The following is an 18,851-nucleotide window of genomic DNA, read 5'->3' as shown; positions in this document are numbered from 1 at the left end:
AAACCTTTACTTCTATTTAACTTCACGTTACTCTTTTAAAAGAAATTATTTCTACTTAACTTGGTTACGTTTTATTCTCCAGTTTTAAATATGTTTGGATGTGTTTGTTATTAAAAAAAATAAAGCTTCAGATGTAATAATATATTGTTTACTACTGAAAAAAATTATTTCCAGAAATTCAGTACCTCATATCGTTTCCACTGCCATCACCTTGGTCTAAAAAACTAATTTGGATTACTATAGTAGCCAAATTAGCCAGACTTCCTCAATGTAAGGCTCAACCCTCTTGGGCTCTAGCAACTTTTCATCCCACTCAGTTTAAAAGCAAGAGTCATTACATAATAATTGCCTTTAAAACTCTGTGAGATCTCTATGAATCCGAATTCTTGACCTCCTGCTCCCATCTTTTGACCTTTGGCCTTTGCCTTTGACTAATACACTGCAGTTACACTGGCCCTCTTTTGGTTCCTCTAATAGTCTAGGGTCCTTTAACTGACACATTTATACCTGGAATACTCATCCTCCAGGAGCCCATGTTTTAACTCATGTCCTATTATCATAGTCTTCCTTGACTGTTCTAGTTAAAACAGTATCTTCACATCTAGCTTTCTTAATGGTTTCCTCTACATTTTACCCCTGCACTCATCATCATTTATTCACTCCTCAAATACTTCGTTGTTTGTTTCCTGATGAGGATTAACCCTCATGAAGGCAGAAACTGTGTTTGTTATATACACTACTGTGCTCCTAGGACCCTACAGTGCAAATGTCTGATAAACATACCTAAAAATCACAAAGTATAAAACTTACATAGTAATGAAATGAGACACTATATATTCATCAAACATTATCAACTTGTATCAAACATGTAGAGAATAAAACTCCTTACACTGTAGGTAGGTCGCATACATTCACATTCGTACTCTGGAGCCATTATCACAAACAGGTGCAAGTAGACAACTCTAGAAGCTGACAGTTTAAACTTCTAGCTTACAAACACCAAACCAAACCAAACCAAACCAAACATTGTTTTTCAGGAATGCTAAAGGTGTCACAGTTTTTGTGTAATGATCTATTAGAAATGACCTAAATATCTATCAGTAGGAAAAGATAAGTAAAATACTATTTATATGAAGAAAAGCATTCATCAGTGAAAAGAATGAGACAAATATCTATTTTCAAAATGGACAGACTTAAAAAGGAAAATACATAATGAAAAAAGAATGTTAAGGAACATTAAATAAGGTTTATATTAAGGAAATGTGATATCACATATAAAAAATAAAACTATAAATTATTTTTAAATAGATGAGAAAAGCAAAAGCGTTGTTTTGACACACACCAGTCATGATAGCAGTTACTTCTAAGAATGAAAAAAGAAAACAGGATTAAATAGAAGATAAAGAATTTTAAATTTATCTATGATGTTTCTTTAAAAAAAGGTAGACAATATTAACATCTTTTCACTTGAATGGAGTCATGTGGATATTAATAATATTCTCTTTTTGAATTAAAATTTTTTAATAAATATTATAATACTATTTATTGTACATCAGAAATTATAGCCCACAAATACAAATCTAAACAAAAGGAAATTTAAAAATTTAACTATTCAATTCTTAATTAGAGATCATATTCATTCATTTTACAATGCATACTTGTGACCATTTATAAATTAATTTATACTGATGCTTAGAGCAAATAAGGAAAAGCCAACAAAAAAATCTACTTAACAGTTACACTATCCGCAATTTTTACCATTTAAAAATGTACAACATATAGATTGAGTTTATAAAAGACTTACTGGTTCAGGATCCTTTTCTAATACACGTCAGGAAAAACAGATGCATAATGTTGGCCAGCTGATCAGTTCTAAATTTCTGTTTTTGTATTCTTATATTTTTAGTAGATTTACTAATTATTGCCAATTTACTATCTAGAAATTTAAGAACAAATCATCCAAGAAAAAACAAAACTATCATGGGATACAGAATAACTTCATCCTCTTAAAAGTTTTTTAGTAGAAATATTAATGCCTAACAAAAATTTTTATCAGTCACAAGAAAAATAAATTAACATAAATAAACTAAACAAGAACACATTTCCTTAATACCAACTAAACAAAGCTTGCCTCAAGGTGCTGTTAATCGCTCCCAGTTTGTTAGCTTGCTCACAATCTTCTAATTCTCTGGAACTGTTTGCCACTTTCAAGTACTGTAAGGGAGGTCACAGTAAGTAAGGGTTATAACAATTATTAGCTTTCTTTTCATTTCAGCTTTTCCTGGCAAAATAATTAATATTAGTGATGGTACACACTATGTATATACATTCTACTATCAAAATTCCTAATATACTTACTAAGTACAAATGAGGATACAGAAAATTTTACCTATTAAATGAACAGATACTAAAGACTTACCAAATTAATATTGTGCTGTTGATCATATAAACTGAAAAAGCATACTTCCCTGGGGATAAATCTGACAATATTTATCTAAGGCTATAAAAATGTAAATCCCTTGAGCCTGCAGTTCCACGCCTAAGGCTGTATCTACCTTATTTGATTTTTCTTGTAATATTGAAAGAGGCATACTGTAGGTTACAGCTACTTCTAAATATAGCTCCAGAGAAATTCTTACATGTGTGCAAAACGAGACAAAGGACAAAAATGTCAGTGCATCATTATTTACAATAGTAAAAAATCAGAAACAGCTGAAATGTCCACCACTGGGAAAGGAAAGGCTAACCTATGCTACAGTTACACAAATAACCATGAGTGTTCTCATACAGCTATTAAGATGCATGAAAAGAGCCATATGTATCAACAGAGAAGAAAATTTCAAGTGTTAAAACTGAGACCTCAAATATTGTTACTTGGAATAAAAATACAATTTTATTTACTACTTCTTAAGAATTTTCTACAAAATCATCTGTATATTATTTGTGGATACCCATGCAACAAAAGTACATTATCTGTACATGTCCCTGAATCAGATTATAAAATCACTGAATATTTCAGGAAAATGGTTAGTTCTAGGGTGGGAGCCCACAGAGTAAGACTGGGATGGAATTCAGGAGATTTCAACTGTCTTTCTACTGTTTTACTCATTTCTGACAAATCTGAAACAAACAAAAAAATATATGAGAAAGTAAGCACAAACAAAAGACTCCACTGAAAAGAGAAAATAAAATGGAGATACATTGGAAAGCAGAGAGGGTATGAATATTTTTCTTCTGTTTGTATAAAATTGAAAATCTAGATGTATACAGGCTAAAAATATGAATGTAAAAATAAATTACAGCATGCTCGTCAGAGGAAAAATGTACTCTTTAAAGGAATGCTTTAATATGAATTAAAAGTACTTTGCTGAAAATATCTTGGTAAGCCTTCATAAAGTATAATCCTGAACCTAACAGGCTAACTGTATTCATGTGATAAACATCTGCTGAGTAGTGATCTCACAATGTAGTTAATGTTTCATAGTTCTAGAAATTCCAAAGAGATAACTACAGTCATTCTGAAAGAAAAATGAAGTCATTTTAAAAGCAACTAGGGATGGAGGACCTCTCTGCTTGCTGCCACAGTTAGGGATTTGGGATTCTGAAACAAAATGGCTCCATTTCCAACTAACCATATTGTGTTTCTCTACTGCACCTTTGTCAATCAGTAAAGGGTTTCACTATGTGAAGCAGAAATATTCAAGGAAGAAATGACTCACCTTATTTGGGTGCCCAGCTTTAATTCCAACTGGAATTTTACTCTTAAAAGAAAAAAAAAATTTAAATGATCCTTTCTTTAGATTCTTTTTCGCAAATATATTGCTCAAATTCACAGAATATTTTATTACCTAAGGCACAAATATGTATTTCTTTAAATTCTGTTTTCACACTACCTTTTGGAGTAAATATAAAAAGTTAGCCCCATTTATACACTTACTAAGTCCAAGTTTAGAAGAGTGAATATCATACACAAAACTAGAGTCAATATCGGCTACAACAATGTTCAGTGCAGTAATTCTTTATAGATTATATAAATTTTTAGTCCAAAACTAATAATTTCTATACTAATAATTTCTAACTAATAATTTCTCTTACCACAGAAAAAACATCATCAAAAAGTCCAAAATTATCTGAAGTATATTTTAATCTGTATTCTAACAAGACACTAAAATTTAGGAAATTTTGGTACTAAAAGGCAAGAGCCCTGGCCCATTCACCTGGGGTTTAATAATCTAAAGAACACAAAGTTTACCAACGTAGAACTGTTCAGAGATACAACATTCTCTTTCACAGAGCCAATAATCAGTGTTAGGCTTTAATAAATAGAACTGATTTATCAAAGACTACTTTGAAAAAAATCATACTCCAAAGAACACAAGCCCAGATTGATCCCTTGATCAACCCAGGAGACGGATTACCTTTTTAAGACTGCTCAGTTTCACAAACTTTAAACAAATATTCATACAAATGAATAATGTAAACAATGATGAGGTTTTTCTCTAATTTAACCACTTGCTGCCATATTTTAACAGCTTTGCAATTTGTTTTTATTGGGAGCAGGGAGAACACTGTGAAATGAGTAAAATCTATGTAATCACAGTTATAAAATTCTAAATTTACAATATAAAAAAAAACCACCCAGAAGTGCCCTTTGATTACTGTATGTTCTAACCAGTGTCAGACAGTATACATTAATAAAAATTACTGGTAATTGTTAAGAACTTTGAAGGACAATGTAGTAACTTAAACAAATTTTAGATACAGGTTATTTAGAAATACTGGACCATCCAAAGGTGAATGTCATGAATGATGTATATAATATCCCAAAGAAACTATTAAACATAATAAGTCTATCACCAAAATAAAGCACAAAATAAATTTGATTAGTGCCACTAACAAAATGATGCAGACTATAAATGACAAAGTGACTTCTACAATTAAGGTATGCTTCAACTGTAGAATGCAAATTGCATGACAAGTTTGGATACAATATGAAATGCCTAATGAACTTTACTATGAAGGCATTAATGTAAGAATCCTTACATTACTTAAAGAATCAAAAAAATGCACCTCTTTTATCTGTGAGAAGAAAGAGACAAAATGGAACCGGAAAGGAAACACAGATGTTTATATGACTGTGTGTTTTATTTCTCATATTGAGAATTCATCAATACTTAAAAATTTAAGAGGCATCTGAGAGCAAGGGAAGGGGAGAAAAGGGAGAGAGAGAGAAAGAAGAGAATTCTTATCTGCTGTTCACTTTCCAGATGATCAAAACAGCTGGAGCCGGGCCTGGCTGGAGCAGGGGGCCAGCAGGGAAGCTCAGGTCAGAGAGAAAAGAATACCACCACTCCCCAGGTCTACAATGGCAGAGGTTAGACTCAGGAGCCAGTGTCAGGAATCAAACCCGATACTCTGACAACAGACACAGGCATCTTCACTGTTAGACTAACACATGCTCCTGGCATGTTTCTTATTAGATATTTAAAGCAAAGGAGTATAATCCACTGAAGAGGATAAATGACTGATTATTTTAACTTAAAAATTAAACACTCGGGCCCGGTGCAATGGCGCAAGTGGTTAAGGTCCTCGCCTTGCACGCCCAGGATCCCATATGGACGCCAGTTCTAATCCTGGCGGCCCCACTTCCCATCCAGCTCCCTGCCTGTGGCCCGGGAAGGCAGTCCAGGACGGCCCAAAGCTTTGGGACCCTGCACCTGCGTGGGAGACCTGGAACAGACTCCTGGCTTCGGACCAGCATAGCATCGGCTGTTGCGCTCACTTGGGGAGTGAATCATCGGACAGAAGATCTTCCTCTCTGTCCCTCCTCCTCTCTGTATATCCGCCTTTTCAATAAAAATAAAATAAATCTTTAATAAAAAATTAAGCACTCAATTTAGAAAAAGATAGTGTAAATCAAAGCCAAATAATGAACTCTTAAAATTAAATTATAATGGCTTGGCATGATAGCCTAGTGGCTAAATCCCTTATAGGTGTTGGTTCCTGTCCTGGTTTCTCCACTTCCTTTCCAGCTCCCTATTTGTGGCCTGGGAAGCAGCAGATGGCCCAGTGTCTAGAGACTCTCCACCTGAGTGGGAGATCCGAAAGAAGCTCCTGGCTTTGGATTGGCTCAGCTCCAGCCACTGTAGACACTTGGGGAATGAATCAGTGGACAGGAGATCTTTCCCTGCCTCTTCTCCTCTCTGTATATCTGCCTTTCCAATAAAATAAATCTTTTAAAAAGTAAATAAAATTGAGTAATACGAAAACAATATAAAAATTGGAAAAGAATTTCTACAGGAACTTCTCCAAAGAAGATGTACAGATATATGGACAGCTTATCCAGCTGCTCATGGAGGATATGGCAGTACACTAGAGCCTGCAGAGGACACCTGGTACCATAACATAAGATAGAGGACTGAACAATTGATCAACGATTCCAGCCAAGTGTTAGCAGTGAATATCTGGGTAAATAGAGACTCTAAGGTGGACTATGTCAGCCAGTGGATTATGGAGAGATTCCATCATGCTTGAAGTGGCGAGATCAGCAGTAATTCAGAACTGTTGAACTATCAAAAACACTTGAACAGGACCCTCAGAGTATGCCCCACATCAGAGACTGTGGATGGCTGGAAGTCTGGGTGTAGCTTCTCCCCTTATCTTCCCACTTTCCCAGATACAGGAAGGAAAAAAGACAATGTAGAAATAATGGTCTCACCCACCTTCCTCTAGCCCTTGACCCTTCACACACTAATCAACTATGTAACAATCATCAAAAAAGATGTGCAGATAGCCAATAAACTCATAGAAAGATGCGCAGGGCTTGGTGTTGCAATAAACAGAACTGTCACCTGCAACATCAGCATGCCATATGGAAGCTGGTTCATGTCCTGACTGCTCCATTTTTGATCCAACTTCCTGCTGATGAACTAGAAAAATCAGCAAAAGATGGACCAAATATTTTGGTCCCTGCCTCAAATGTGGAAGACCGAGAAGAACCTCCTGCCTCTTGATGTCAGCCTGGCTCAGCCCTGGCCATTGTGACCTCTTGGGGAGTAAACCAGCAGATGAAAGACTGCCCCTTCTCTTTGCCACTCTGAAATAAATAAATCTTTTTAAGAAATGAATGAAAGAAAAGATACTCAACAGTATGGAGAAATGACAGACAAATCCAAAATTAGATACTATTCTCTAGAATGGCTAAAAAAAAAGGCAATAGCAAATGTGAGAACATATGAATAGATAAATTGAAGCCTAATAAGATGGTGGTAGAAATGTTAAGTGATATAGCCACATTCAAAAATAGTTTAATAAGTTTTTCACATAGTCACTGAAAATTATCGTAAGATACAACAATTCTACTCCAAGATACATAAAACTGAAAATTTATAAGGAACTTAAAAAAAAAAATTGTGGGGACTTCTAGTCACTGCATGGGGGCTGGAGGGCCCCAGGATGGTGGTATCTCATGCCTGGTTCTCACCTGGTGGCTACCATGCGCTTGTGGGGAGCTGCCATTGGGCCTGCAGGAGCCCTGTGGACTACCCTTCTTTGGGGTAGGTCTTGGAGGTTTGTGAAGCGGGTCTGGGCCATCCCACTGCTTGCCTGGGGGCTTCAGCTGGGGATGGGACCAGGAAAGTGCAGGACTTGGGCCTGGGGGGCCCCAGGACAGTGGCATCTCACACCTGGATCTCACACTGTGGCTACCATGCACACGTGGGGAGCTGCCACCAGGACGCCAATGCGCCATTTGGCGCTAGGCTCTGCCTGCTGGCCACCCAGCCAGGGAGCTCTGGGATTTTGGTTCTTTGATTGCTGCTTAGATAGCTCCATGCTGAACCCTCAGTGCTTTGGGGACGTGAATCAATCCTAAAGATTCCCAAGGACAGTAAATCTTCCTAAGATGAACCTGTATTTAATACTGTCTCAACCCATGTGTTTTGAAAAATTGTAAAACCCAATATACTTTCAAAACCTTGTGCTACTTAGAAATGGGGTGGGAGAGCAAAGAAATCTTCCATCTCCTTTGATGTGTGAGGAAGCCATGTAGTGTAATCTATCAGGAACATAACAGGTAACTTATAGACAATAGATTCAAAACAGCATTAGACAATAGTAAAACTACAAAGACATATAGGGGGGATCAAGAGTGATCCTAACAACCTATTAACAGGAGGTCATATGCATAGAGCAGGGGGGGACCCCAGAATGGAGCAGGGGGACAGGAGGAGGCTTGTATCCCAACCCTGGAGACTCCCGGATCCCCACCAAGGACTATCAGTACGGCGCCAAGGACTACATCCCAACTGCCAAAGAGACCACGGGGAACTGGAATGCCTTCGGAGCCCGAGAACCCAGAGGACATCCCCCTACCCCTTTGGACCTACTACACGGGATGGAAGAAGCCCAAATCCTTCCTCATAGGATCCAAGTTCATTGGAGCAGCCAGGAGCCCTGAGCGGTCCTCAGAATCAGAACAGTAAACTTTCTTCAGGACTAGGGAGAGGAGCTTTCTCTGGTCCTTACTTAGTTCCAACTCTGGGTCCCCACCCTCTCTGCAATGACCATCAGGGTTGCTCCAGAGCCTCCCCGCCCCCCCCCACCAAACACACACACACACACACACACACACACACTCACAAATTAGAATAGATAGGCAGAGAACAACAAGGAAAGCTTAGTCAGCATGGACTCACACATACCTTACTAGGTAGGACACAAAGATTAAGTACTCCTCACCAAGGTATTGAAGAATTCTCTGCACACCCCTCCTATAACTGTTTTGCACCTCAACTGTTGAAATGTCATTGAAGTAGTCACAGGATGTTGTTAAGAACTTGCATTTAATTTTAACATATTGTTTACTCAATACTATGTCAATTAATTGCATAACGTTATATATTCTTGCTGATGTTATGTTGGGGCTTTTAATTGATCGGGATTTTACTCTGTTGGCTCTACCTTCAGACCAGAGAAGGTCTCCCCAAGAAGCGGTTGAACTTATCTGGACAATAAGACGCTGGACTCTATGCTTGGTATATGCTTGCAATGAAGGAATCTCAACTGAACTTGAACTGTGGTTACACAATAAGGGGGAGGAATCCACCATGGGGGGAGGGCAAGGGGAATGGTGGGGGGAATCCCAGAGTCTATGAAACGGTGTCACATAATACAATGTAATTAATTTTAAAAAAAGCAAAAAAATTGTGGAAAATGAAGCAGAAAGATAATGGAAAATTTCCCTTGATCTTCTGGACATCCCCACATAAATGCCCACAAATAACTCAACAAAAATATACAGGTGAATGTTCATGCTACCATTATTCACAATAGCTATAAACCAGAGACAATCCAGAGGTCTGTCAAGTAATGAATAAACAGAATCTGATATACCTACATTCTAGGATGTTATTTAACAATAAAAATATATGAAGTACTGATTTACAACACAGATGGATTTTGCTAAATAAGCCAGACATGACACAAAAGGATACAGACTGTATGATTTTGCTTAGAAAAGATGTCCATTAAGAGTAAATTAATGCAGACAAAAAGTAGATTACTGGTTTTCAAGAAGGAAGGGTAGTGGGGACTGGGGAATAACCAGTAATGGTCATGACATGTCTGCATGAGTAATGAAAAAGATGGCGGAAAAATGTTCTGAAATTAAATAGCAGCAATTGCACAATTTTTTTTAATATACCAGAAACTACTCAACTGTGCAATTTAAAAAGAGGAAGTCTCACGGTGTTATAAATTATGTCTCAAAAGTTTGTGACACAGTTAAGCTGCTACCTGTGTCACCAGAATCCCATATAGGCACCTGGGCACTCTACTTCTGACCCAATTCACTGTTAATGTGCCTGGGAAAGCAGCACAGGATGGCCCAAATGTTTCGGCCCCATTTCATTCAGTCTGCAAGATCCAGAAGAGGTTCCTGGCTTCTTTTTGGGCCAGCCCCAGCTATTTTAGCCATCTAGAGGTGAACTAGTGAATGGAAAATCCCTTCTTTTTCTGACTCTACCTAGTCTCTGTAAATCTACCCTTGAAATAAAGAAAATATAACAAAAAATTAAATGATTATTCAAGTTCATATTGAAACAAACACAAACAAACAGAAATAAAGAAAAGTTAAGAAAAACGCTCTTGAGGCCAATGTTGTGGTCCAACAGCCTAAGTTACTGCCTGCAATACTCAGGTTCCAGCCTCAGCTGCTCCATGTCAGATCCAACTCACTGCTAATTGCCTGGGAAAGCAATGGAAGACAACCCAAATCCTTTGGTCCCTGGATCCACACAGGAGACCTAGATTGGTTTCCTGCCTTCAGCCTGGTCCAACTCTGGCCACTGTGGCCACTTGGGGAGCAAACAGATGAAAGATTCTCTCCCTCTCTGTAAAATAAATCTTTTTAATAAATAAATATTAAATTAATTAATTAATTAATTAATAAAATCTTCCATATTTTAAATATGGAAAAGTTCCTGCTTAGGATGATAATGAACAAATATAGAATAAATGGAATTAGAAAAAAGTCACTATTCAATAACCACCACACAAATAAGAGCTTAGGGAATAATTAGCAATGAGTGCTAAAACTAATAGGCAGGAGTAGGAGTCCAGTATAGCAGTTAAGGTACCACTTGATGTCTCACATCCCACATGTAATTGACTGGATTCCAGTTCCAACTCCACTTTTGATTATAGCTTCCCACTAATACACAATCTGGGAGGCAGCCAAGTGATGGCTCAAGTATTTGGGGCCTTGCTACCCACACGGAAGATCCAGACAGGGCTCCTAGTTCCTGGCTTTGATATGGTCTAACTCTGACTATTGAAGAAATTTGTAGGGATAGGGGCTGGAGCAGGGGAGGGGGTACATTAGTGCAAGTTAATTTCTTTCTATGTTTCTCTATAACTCTATTTCAATAAATTAGCAAATACATATTTTAACAAAAATTAACAGGATGATGAGCTATAAGAATGATGAAACACAGAACATTTTCTCTCAGATATCTCCCCTTTATTTTGAAGGGAGATGGTAGCCATCATCTTAACCAAGTGACTAAGGTATTGTGTGCCTTCAATATAACAGTTTGAGAAGGACACAAGCACATCATTTCTATATTACTTGCCAAAAACTCACGGCCTAAACCAATAACTTGAAGACATCAGACAAAATGAGGTATATTCTACTAAAATCTGATCTGTATTCTCAGAAAGAAGAGAGGATGGAAATGAAAAACAAAGAAATCATGAGGAATTGTTACAGAATACAAAACACTAAAGGACATGATGAAAAAAGGCAAGTTTAGGTCTGAATTGGATTCTGGGTCACTTTTTCGCAGTAAAAGCACAAGCCCACAAATCAATTGGCAATATTTAATTCAGGTCTTATAGCAAATAGATGTTGGATACAGCAGGTTAGGCTGTTGCTTAAGACATCCTCAAGCCATACCTGACTGCTGATTCCCAGCTACTGTGCTCCCAATCTAGCCTCCTGCTAACACACCCAGAAAGGCAGCAGGAAAAGGCTCAAGTGCTTGACCCTCCCCCAAGTTGGAGACTGGGACAGAGCTCTGGGACAGAGTTCTGGGCTCCTAGCTTTGCTGGCCCAGCCCCAGCTAAGGACTGCATTAGGACACTGAAGTGGTGAGTGAAAGAACTATCTGTCTCTCGCTCTCTGTTGCTCTGCCTTTTAAGCAGATTAAAATGAACTTTTTTTTAAGATTAAAAATTAATATGTTAATGTTACTCTCCAGACTGTTCATTTTATTGTGGCTGTATAAGATTATATTCTTGTTATTAAAAAAATATACCCTAAAATTTTCCGAGGTGAAAGATCAAGCCTGTAACACATAACTTGCCTAGAAAATAGTAAACAAAAAATAAAGTAACTGTGATAAACACTAACATTCAAGGGATATGGACGAAAAGTCCATGGAAATTTTTATACTGTTCTCTCAACATTTTGTTAAGCCTAAAATTATTTCAAAATAAACAGCTTTAGAAAAAAAAGCATATTTTATTCTTGAAGGAAAACACAGATAATATTTAAAAGATTTTCCCTGTAAGAGGGTCATTGGTCCAGAGAATCCTTTATTATTTTGAAGGTAAGAAAAGCAGAAAGTGAATTAAAAACACAGCTTGCAACTACTTACTGTTCAAGGAGAATATAATTCATTATACTGGGTATTGAATACTTAAATTTAAAATGCAATATTCCTTTGGTAATAAATATAGGCCACCCACCCTACTTCCTGGTTAATGTAATATGAACTGGCAAAAACCTATGCTCAATCCTGAAATTTCCACTTTTACCCACTCTAGTCCTTATTTTAAATCTGAAGTTTAGTGTCTTGTAGCATTTGCAAGGTAGGCAGGGGATGGAGGCAGGAGAGGACATGAAACAAGATAAACATGTAATAAATCATGAAATAAAAGCTAACTATAAGTTCCCTCCTAGGTCAAGCCTCTGATTTTCTTTTCATGGTAGTCAGGCTATGCATCTATATCCATTCACCAAAACCACTGGATAAAATATGTTCAAAATAATTTTGGTAGCAAGCATAGACTAATCTTGGACAATCTAGTTATAGGGGAGAGAGCTGGGAGCATATAAATTTGTGAACACGTTCCATATCTACTTAAATTCACCTAAAATAGCACAGAGGTTATGCTTATCTAAAATTCCAAAAAGTGGTAGGCATCCAAGTAGGGGGCTTCTGTTTGGGTTTAAAACTTGGCTCCTGCTCCTGATGCCAGCTTCCTGCTAACGGGAGACTCAGAGAGGCAGCTGTCAAGGTCAAGTGCTTGAGTCCCTGTTGTTCACAGGAGTGGCTTGGACTGAGCACCTAGCTCCTAGCTCTGACCCAGGGCAGGCGCTGGGGGTTGTGAACCAGCACATGGGACTTCTTTCTGGCTCTCTCTCCTAACTCTGCCTCATAACAAACCAAGAGAAAGCAAGTTTCAACCATTTTATCATACCTCTGGACATGGTTCCACATGACAATCTTTTATTGAACAGTGTCCATCTTCTGCCCAGAAAGGACATGGTCGCTTCAAATTAACCTTGAAAAACAAAGAATAAATTAATGTTAGTAGATGTGTATTAAGACGTGTTTAGTAGGAAAGGGGGAAGGGATCAGGAAACAGAGGTGGAATTTGCATAGGATATTTAAATCACAGTTTAAGGGAACAAACACCATCTCTGGAGATTGATGTTTGGCCCTAAGCTAAGAAGCAGGTTAAGACGCTGCATCCCATCCTACAATACTCAGATTCCTGGCTCCACTGTCAATTCCAGCTTCTGGTTAATACAGAGCCTGGCAGGGAGCAGGCGATGGCTCTAGTAAATGAACCCATGCCAGCCAACATGGGAGACCTATACTGCATTCCCAGCTTCTAGTTTTGGCCTGGCACAACACTGGCTGGTGAAGGTTTTGGGAGGAGAGCCAGCTTATATTGAGTTGTACTGAGTTGTCTATATCTCTGTGAGTGCTCATGTGTTTATGTCAGCCTTTCAAATACTTAGTTTTAAATTTTTAAATAAATATCACTTCATCAGAGAGATCTTCCCTAACCAGACTCCAAAACAGTACTTAGTATGCTATCACCCCAACATATTGTATTCCTTCTAAAGCACTCATACACAAATGAATATTATTTGTTTACTTATGGCAAGGATCAGACTTTTGCCCTGCCTAGCACAGTTCCTAAGACTCATTAAAGACACCTCAGTAAGTATGTATTAGGTGTAGCATCCAATACTTGAACTACAGAGGAAAAGACAAAAATGGGACAAGGGACTGGCAACAAAGAAGAGAGGGTACTGGAGGATCAACCCTGACAACATGTAACATGTACAATAACAACGCTTTTAGAGAAAATCATTTTTAGGCACAATGGTCTGGGCGTTCAAAGAAAGCAAGCTTAAAACAACATGGCACATTTGAGGATTGGTCACTCTCAGCTTGGACACCTTGATTCCTGGGCTGTGTATTCAACTGCTTCCTTGACTCATCTGCTTGGGGCACTGGTACTGGGAGGGACACAATTCCATATCCCCTTTTCTCCATCAGTGATCAGGCTAGCCCTACAACTTAACCATGGCAATAACAACAACAACAACAAAACACAACTCTCCTCTCTGTCCACTTTTCTCAGTGCTTTCCCCTGGCTTACTCCTGAGATGAATGTCCACAAGTTCTCATTAGAGGAGGTAGTGGTGCCTCTCCAAGTCTGAAAAGGAAAGTGGGTCCTCTCTGTACCTTTATATCTGACTTGTTTCACTGATAATTCCAGTCCCTGTGAAGAGAATCTGAAATGTACACTTGCTTGAACGAGAGAATGGGTACTCCCTGTGACATTTTTTTCCCTAGATAACTGGGATAAACTGCCACCTCTCATTAAACAGATGTTAGGGGATATTTCCACACTTAAAATAAACAATAGCATTTCAGGGCCTTCTTTCTTGGCTTGCTTCTGTAATAACTCCAGAGCAGGTGTTCCTCTTGCAAGAAGTTTCTGAAAATTTTTCTTGCTTTTTAAACAGGAGAGCAGGCACTCCCCTGTGCCGCCTTTCCTGGCTTACCTCAGTGCTAACTCCAACTAAAAATCACTCCCTACTACTAAGAGGGTATGAGACTTCTGCTTCCTCTAATAGGAAAATGGGCTTCCCCACTCCTTCTTCCCGGATTTCTCCAGTAATAAATCTAAATCGTCCAAGAATCAGTTTCTGTACACAGTGAGTAACCCAACTTTTATGGTCTTCACCCAGGGAACTGATTCCTAGTCACATAACATAGGGAACTGATTGAGCTCTGCACTTGAGTCTCCTAGACCACACAAAACAAAAAGATTCCTTTAAAATTGGAAGCATTCACTAACAACCTTCCTAGGTTCAAGTGAGCAGTCTGAACAGAAGCACAGGTCTCTGGGGGTAAATGCTGTGGTACAGCAAGTTAAACAACAGTTTGACACACATCAGTCAAGTCTCAGTGCCTCTGCTTCTCATCTAGCTTTCTACTATGCATCCTGGGAAGCATTGATGGTGGATTACCATGCATGGGAAATCAGGATAGCATTCTGGGCATCTGGTTTTGGTCTAGCCAAACCCTGGACGCTGTGGACAACTAGAGAGTGAATCGTTAGATTGGAAATCTTGCCCTATCTCCAGTAGATGAAAAAATAGAATTAAAAAAAAAAAAACTACAGGTATCTGCCTCAGGCTCTCTCCCAAGTGTAGGGCAAAATGACTGGGAGATAAACTGTGGCTTCCAGTTTCTCTGAAAGGAATGAAAGAACTAAAACACTTACCTACCACCCCCACCTCTCCAGCTACATCCCAAGGAACTGACTTCTATCCCACATACCTTAACATAATAGCATGACTTGACCCTCCTCATTGCAGGAAGGAGCGACTCTAAAACCAAAGATTCCAAGCAGGACAATCACAAAAGGTTTTGAGTCAGAATCTCTTATTCAGGTTGATTGAAAAGAAACACCTCTTACATAAGAGCAGTTTAATGAGACTAGAGGAATTAGTTCTTTGATCTAATGCACAGAAACAACAGAGCCTAGAAAATTGAAGAAACAGGAAAATATTTTCCAAATGAAATAACCTGATAAATCTCCTAAAGCCAACCTTAATGAAATAGTGAGATTTCATTTGCCTATTAGGGAATTTAAAAAAAAATCATGAAGATGTTCATCAAGGTAAATGGAACATGAACAACAGAAAACTTCATAACATACAAATCATTGAGCTAAAGAATAACTAAACTAAAAAATGCAGCAGAGTTGTTCAAACACACAGATCAAGCAGAAGAAAGGATTAGTAAACTTTAAGTTAGCTCACTAAAAATCAACCAATTTGAAAAACAAAAAGAAAAAATATGAAAAAGAAGAAAGACGGTCTTAAGGAATTATGAGACAACATGAAGCAGAATAGCATACTTATTACCTGTGTATCAGAAAGCAAAGAGAAGGAACAGACAACATATTCAAAGAAACAATGGCAGAAAACCTCCCATATCTGGGAAAGAAAATAGAAACCTGGATCAGGGATGTTCAATATGCAACTCGTAGTATAAATTTGAAGAAACTCATACCAAGACACACATAATCAAAATACCAAAAGTTAAACACAGATGGAATATTTTGAAGATTACAAGAGAAACAAAAGGATACCATGAGACTAAATGTGAAAGGCAATGGGATCCAAAAATTTAAAAACTACCAAGGGGGAAAAAAAAAGACAAAAACCCTGCCAACCAAGAGTAGTATCCTCTATAATACTCTTTCTTAAAACTGAAGGGGTGATTAAAACTTTCAGATGAACAAAAATTGAGGAACTAGCTGTTTTACAAGAACTATGAAAAGTTCTTTGATTAGAAAGAAAATGGCATTAAAGTAGTAACATGACAATTCACTCACAAAATTATAAAAATTTAGAACATTCATATGATAGTGGTACAAAAATTAACTATATCTCTAATACAAAAAATGCAAACCTGTTATAAATGATTGCCATAATCAGTAAGGGATACAAACTATAGAAGATTCAAAATATGTCATCAAAACAAACTATACGGGAAGAATAAAACTATAGAGATCATGCAAGTGATCAAAGTTAAATCACTGACAAATCTGAAACAGCATTGCTAAAAACACTTGACACATATGTCAAGATGCTGCTTCGGGGGCCAGTAATCTGGGATAGCAGGTGAGGTATCCCATATGGGCACTAATTCAAGTCCTGGTTATTCTACTTCCAATCCAGCCCCCTGTCTCTGTGACTTGGAAAACGGCAGGAGATGCCAGTGCTTAGGGCCCTTGTGTACCCATGTGGGAGACACAGAAAATGCTCTTGGCTTCTAGTTTTGGTCAGAATCAGCCCAACATTGCAACCTTTTGGGGAGTGATCCAGCAGATAGAAGATCTCTCAGGCTAGCTTATACTCTCCCCCACCATTCTGCAACTCTTTCAATTAAATAAATAAATCTTACCAAAAACATGCTGCTTGGAATGTCACATTCTTAATCAGAGTACCTTGCATTAATTCCTGGCTCCCTTCCAATTCTAGAATCATGCTAAAGGGCAGTGATGGCTGAAATAGTTGGTTCCCTGTTACTTAGATTTAGTTTGGCCTTGCCTTAACTATTAGTCATTTAGGGAGTGAACCAATGAAGGGAAGGTCTCTCCCTTTCTCCCTCCCTCTTCCTCTCTTTTTACAGGTGCTCAACAGACTTCCAAACCATCTCCTGATGCCTAATAATGCTCTGGTTTCCTTGTTCTCCACTTGCTCACTGACCTTCTCATTATGGCACATTGTGTTCTCAGGAAACTGCTCTCGCTGTCCTCCCTGCGTAGAACTGGCTTTCTCCAAATATTCACAAAGTTTGCTTTCTTGCCTCCTTTAGATTTTCTTCAAATGCCAATTGCTAAGTTTGCTATTTTAAGTCACTAAAATTTACATTAATGTTTTATTCAAGTGACAACTATTAAACAAGCAGTAAATGATGACACACACTGTAACTCAAAGCTCAGATTAGGAGTAAAGAACTGTAATTATTCCCAACTACTGCAAATATTGTAATTAGGCAACCTCTGCTGAAGAGAGCTATTCTGCCAAGGATGCAATTCCCCTTCCTATGGTGGCTTTCAAGCCATGATTTGGAAGAATATAAAGGCCCAGATGTCACACTCACTCCAAAGGGTGAAAGTGTATCCCATCTCAAGTATTTCCCAGCAGAAATCTGAGTAGAGTGTGTGGGCTTGATTCCCAGCTCCAGATTCTGACTCTAGTATCCTGCTGATGCAGACCCTAGGAGGCAGATATGACTGCACTGGAGCCTCAAGTGATTGGATTCCTGCCATCCCACTAGAAGACCCAGCTTGAGCTCCTAGTTCTTGCTTTTATCCCTGGCCATTATAGGAACCTGGAGAGAGAGCTCACGGAAAGGAGGTCTCAAATAATTTTTTTTAATTTAAAAACAATTTCCCAAACGTCACCTCAAGTTTCCACTGAGGTTACAACACAACTTGATTTCTCTATTGGTCCAATCCTGACTGCCTTCCTTCCTTAAACAGTTGTTCTCCACAGTAATCTCTAGTTAACTTATTGCACAACAACCACTGTCTCAGTGTTTGCTTCTCACATAATCTAACCTGTGACAAGCTGCCTATCTCCAGAAAAAAAAAAAAAAAAGCAATTTGGAATTACATTAGCTTTAAATACCACCTGGGGAGAATTAACATGGGGAGAATTCACGAGGTCATCTTTCTACTTGTGCAAATCTATTTTTGCGTTTTTCAGAAATCTTTAGAAGCTTTCTCCATTAGGTTTTACACATTTCTTAGTATACATATTCCTTTATCTTTTTCATGGTTGATTTTTATTTTCCATTATAGCTTTAATTAGTTACTGTTGCATTTATGAAATCATTTCTCTATATTAAGTTTCTAGGCTGTTATTTTAATACATTGTGTTAATTATTTGTATTCATTTTATTATTCTTTTCCAGTTATATTTTTTGTCACCATTAAATGGAAATAATTTTAATTACTATTTTTAAAAAATTTTATTCCTTTTTTTTTTTTTTTTACTTTTTTCTGTATTGGCTAATATAGCCAATCAGGAATGGAGTTAGCAGGCATTCTTGTCTTGGTCCCAAAGTGAGAATTCCTTCTGGTATCTACCCATAAGATAGATGTTGGCCATGGTAACACCATGATTTAATCATCCCATCAAGGGAGTAGCAAACATTTTAAGTGAATCATGTAAATGTTCTTTACAGCTTAATAAATAGTTCTCTTGATGACTGTAGACATGTAAGGCTACTTGGCAGTTC

At 37.9% G+C, this 18,851-nt stretch overlaps 1 protein-coding gene across 2 annotated transcripts in view; it reads right to left on the bottom strand.

The window, feature by feature from the left end:
* The window catches only part of ERO1B (endoplasmic reticulum oxidoreductase 1 beta), a 62,221-nt gene that overhangs the window by 25,521 nt on the left and 17,849 nt on the right, over positions 1–18,851 (bottom strand). For both annotated transcript variants that reach the window (XM_040968051.1, XM_040968053.1), the window contains exons 3-5: positions 12,985–13,068; positions 3,720–3,761; positions 2,132–2,214 (exon numbers count right to left, since the gene is read on the bottom strand). In XM_040968051.1, coding sequence (XP_040823985.1) covers positions 2,132–2,214; positions 3,720–3,761; positions 12,985–13,068 — 209 coding nt within the window. The remainder of the gene's footprint in view (positions 1–2,131; positions 2,215–3,719; positions 3,762–12,984; positions 13,069–18,851) is intronic.

The sequence above is a fragment of the Ochotona curzoniae genome, unplaced genomic scaffold (assembly GCF_017591425.1).
Source record: "Ochotona curzoniae isolate NIBS_2020 unplaced genomic scaffold, NIBS_Ocur_1.0 scaffold_4683, whole genome shotgun sequence".
NCBI lineage: Eukaryota > Metazoa > Chordata > Mammalia > Lagomorpha > Ochotonidae > Ochotona > Ochotona curzoniae.
The sequence above is the reverse complement of the archived record's forward strand: the minus strand, read 5'-3'. Positions and strand labels throughout refer to the sequence as shown.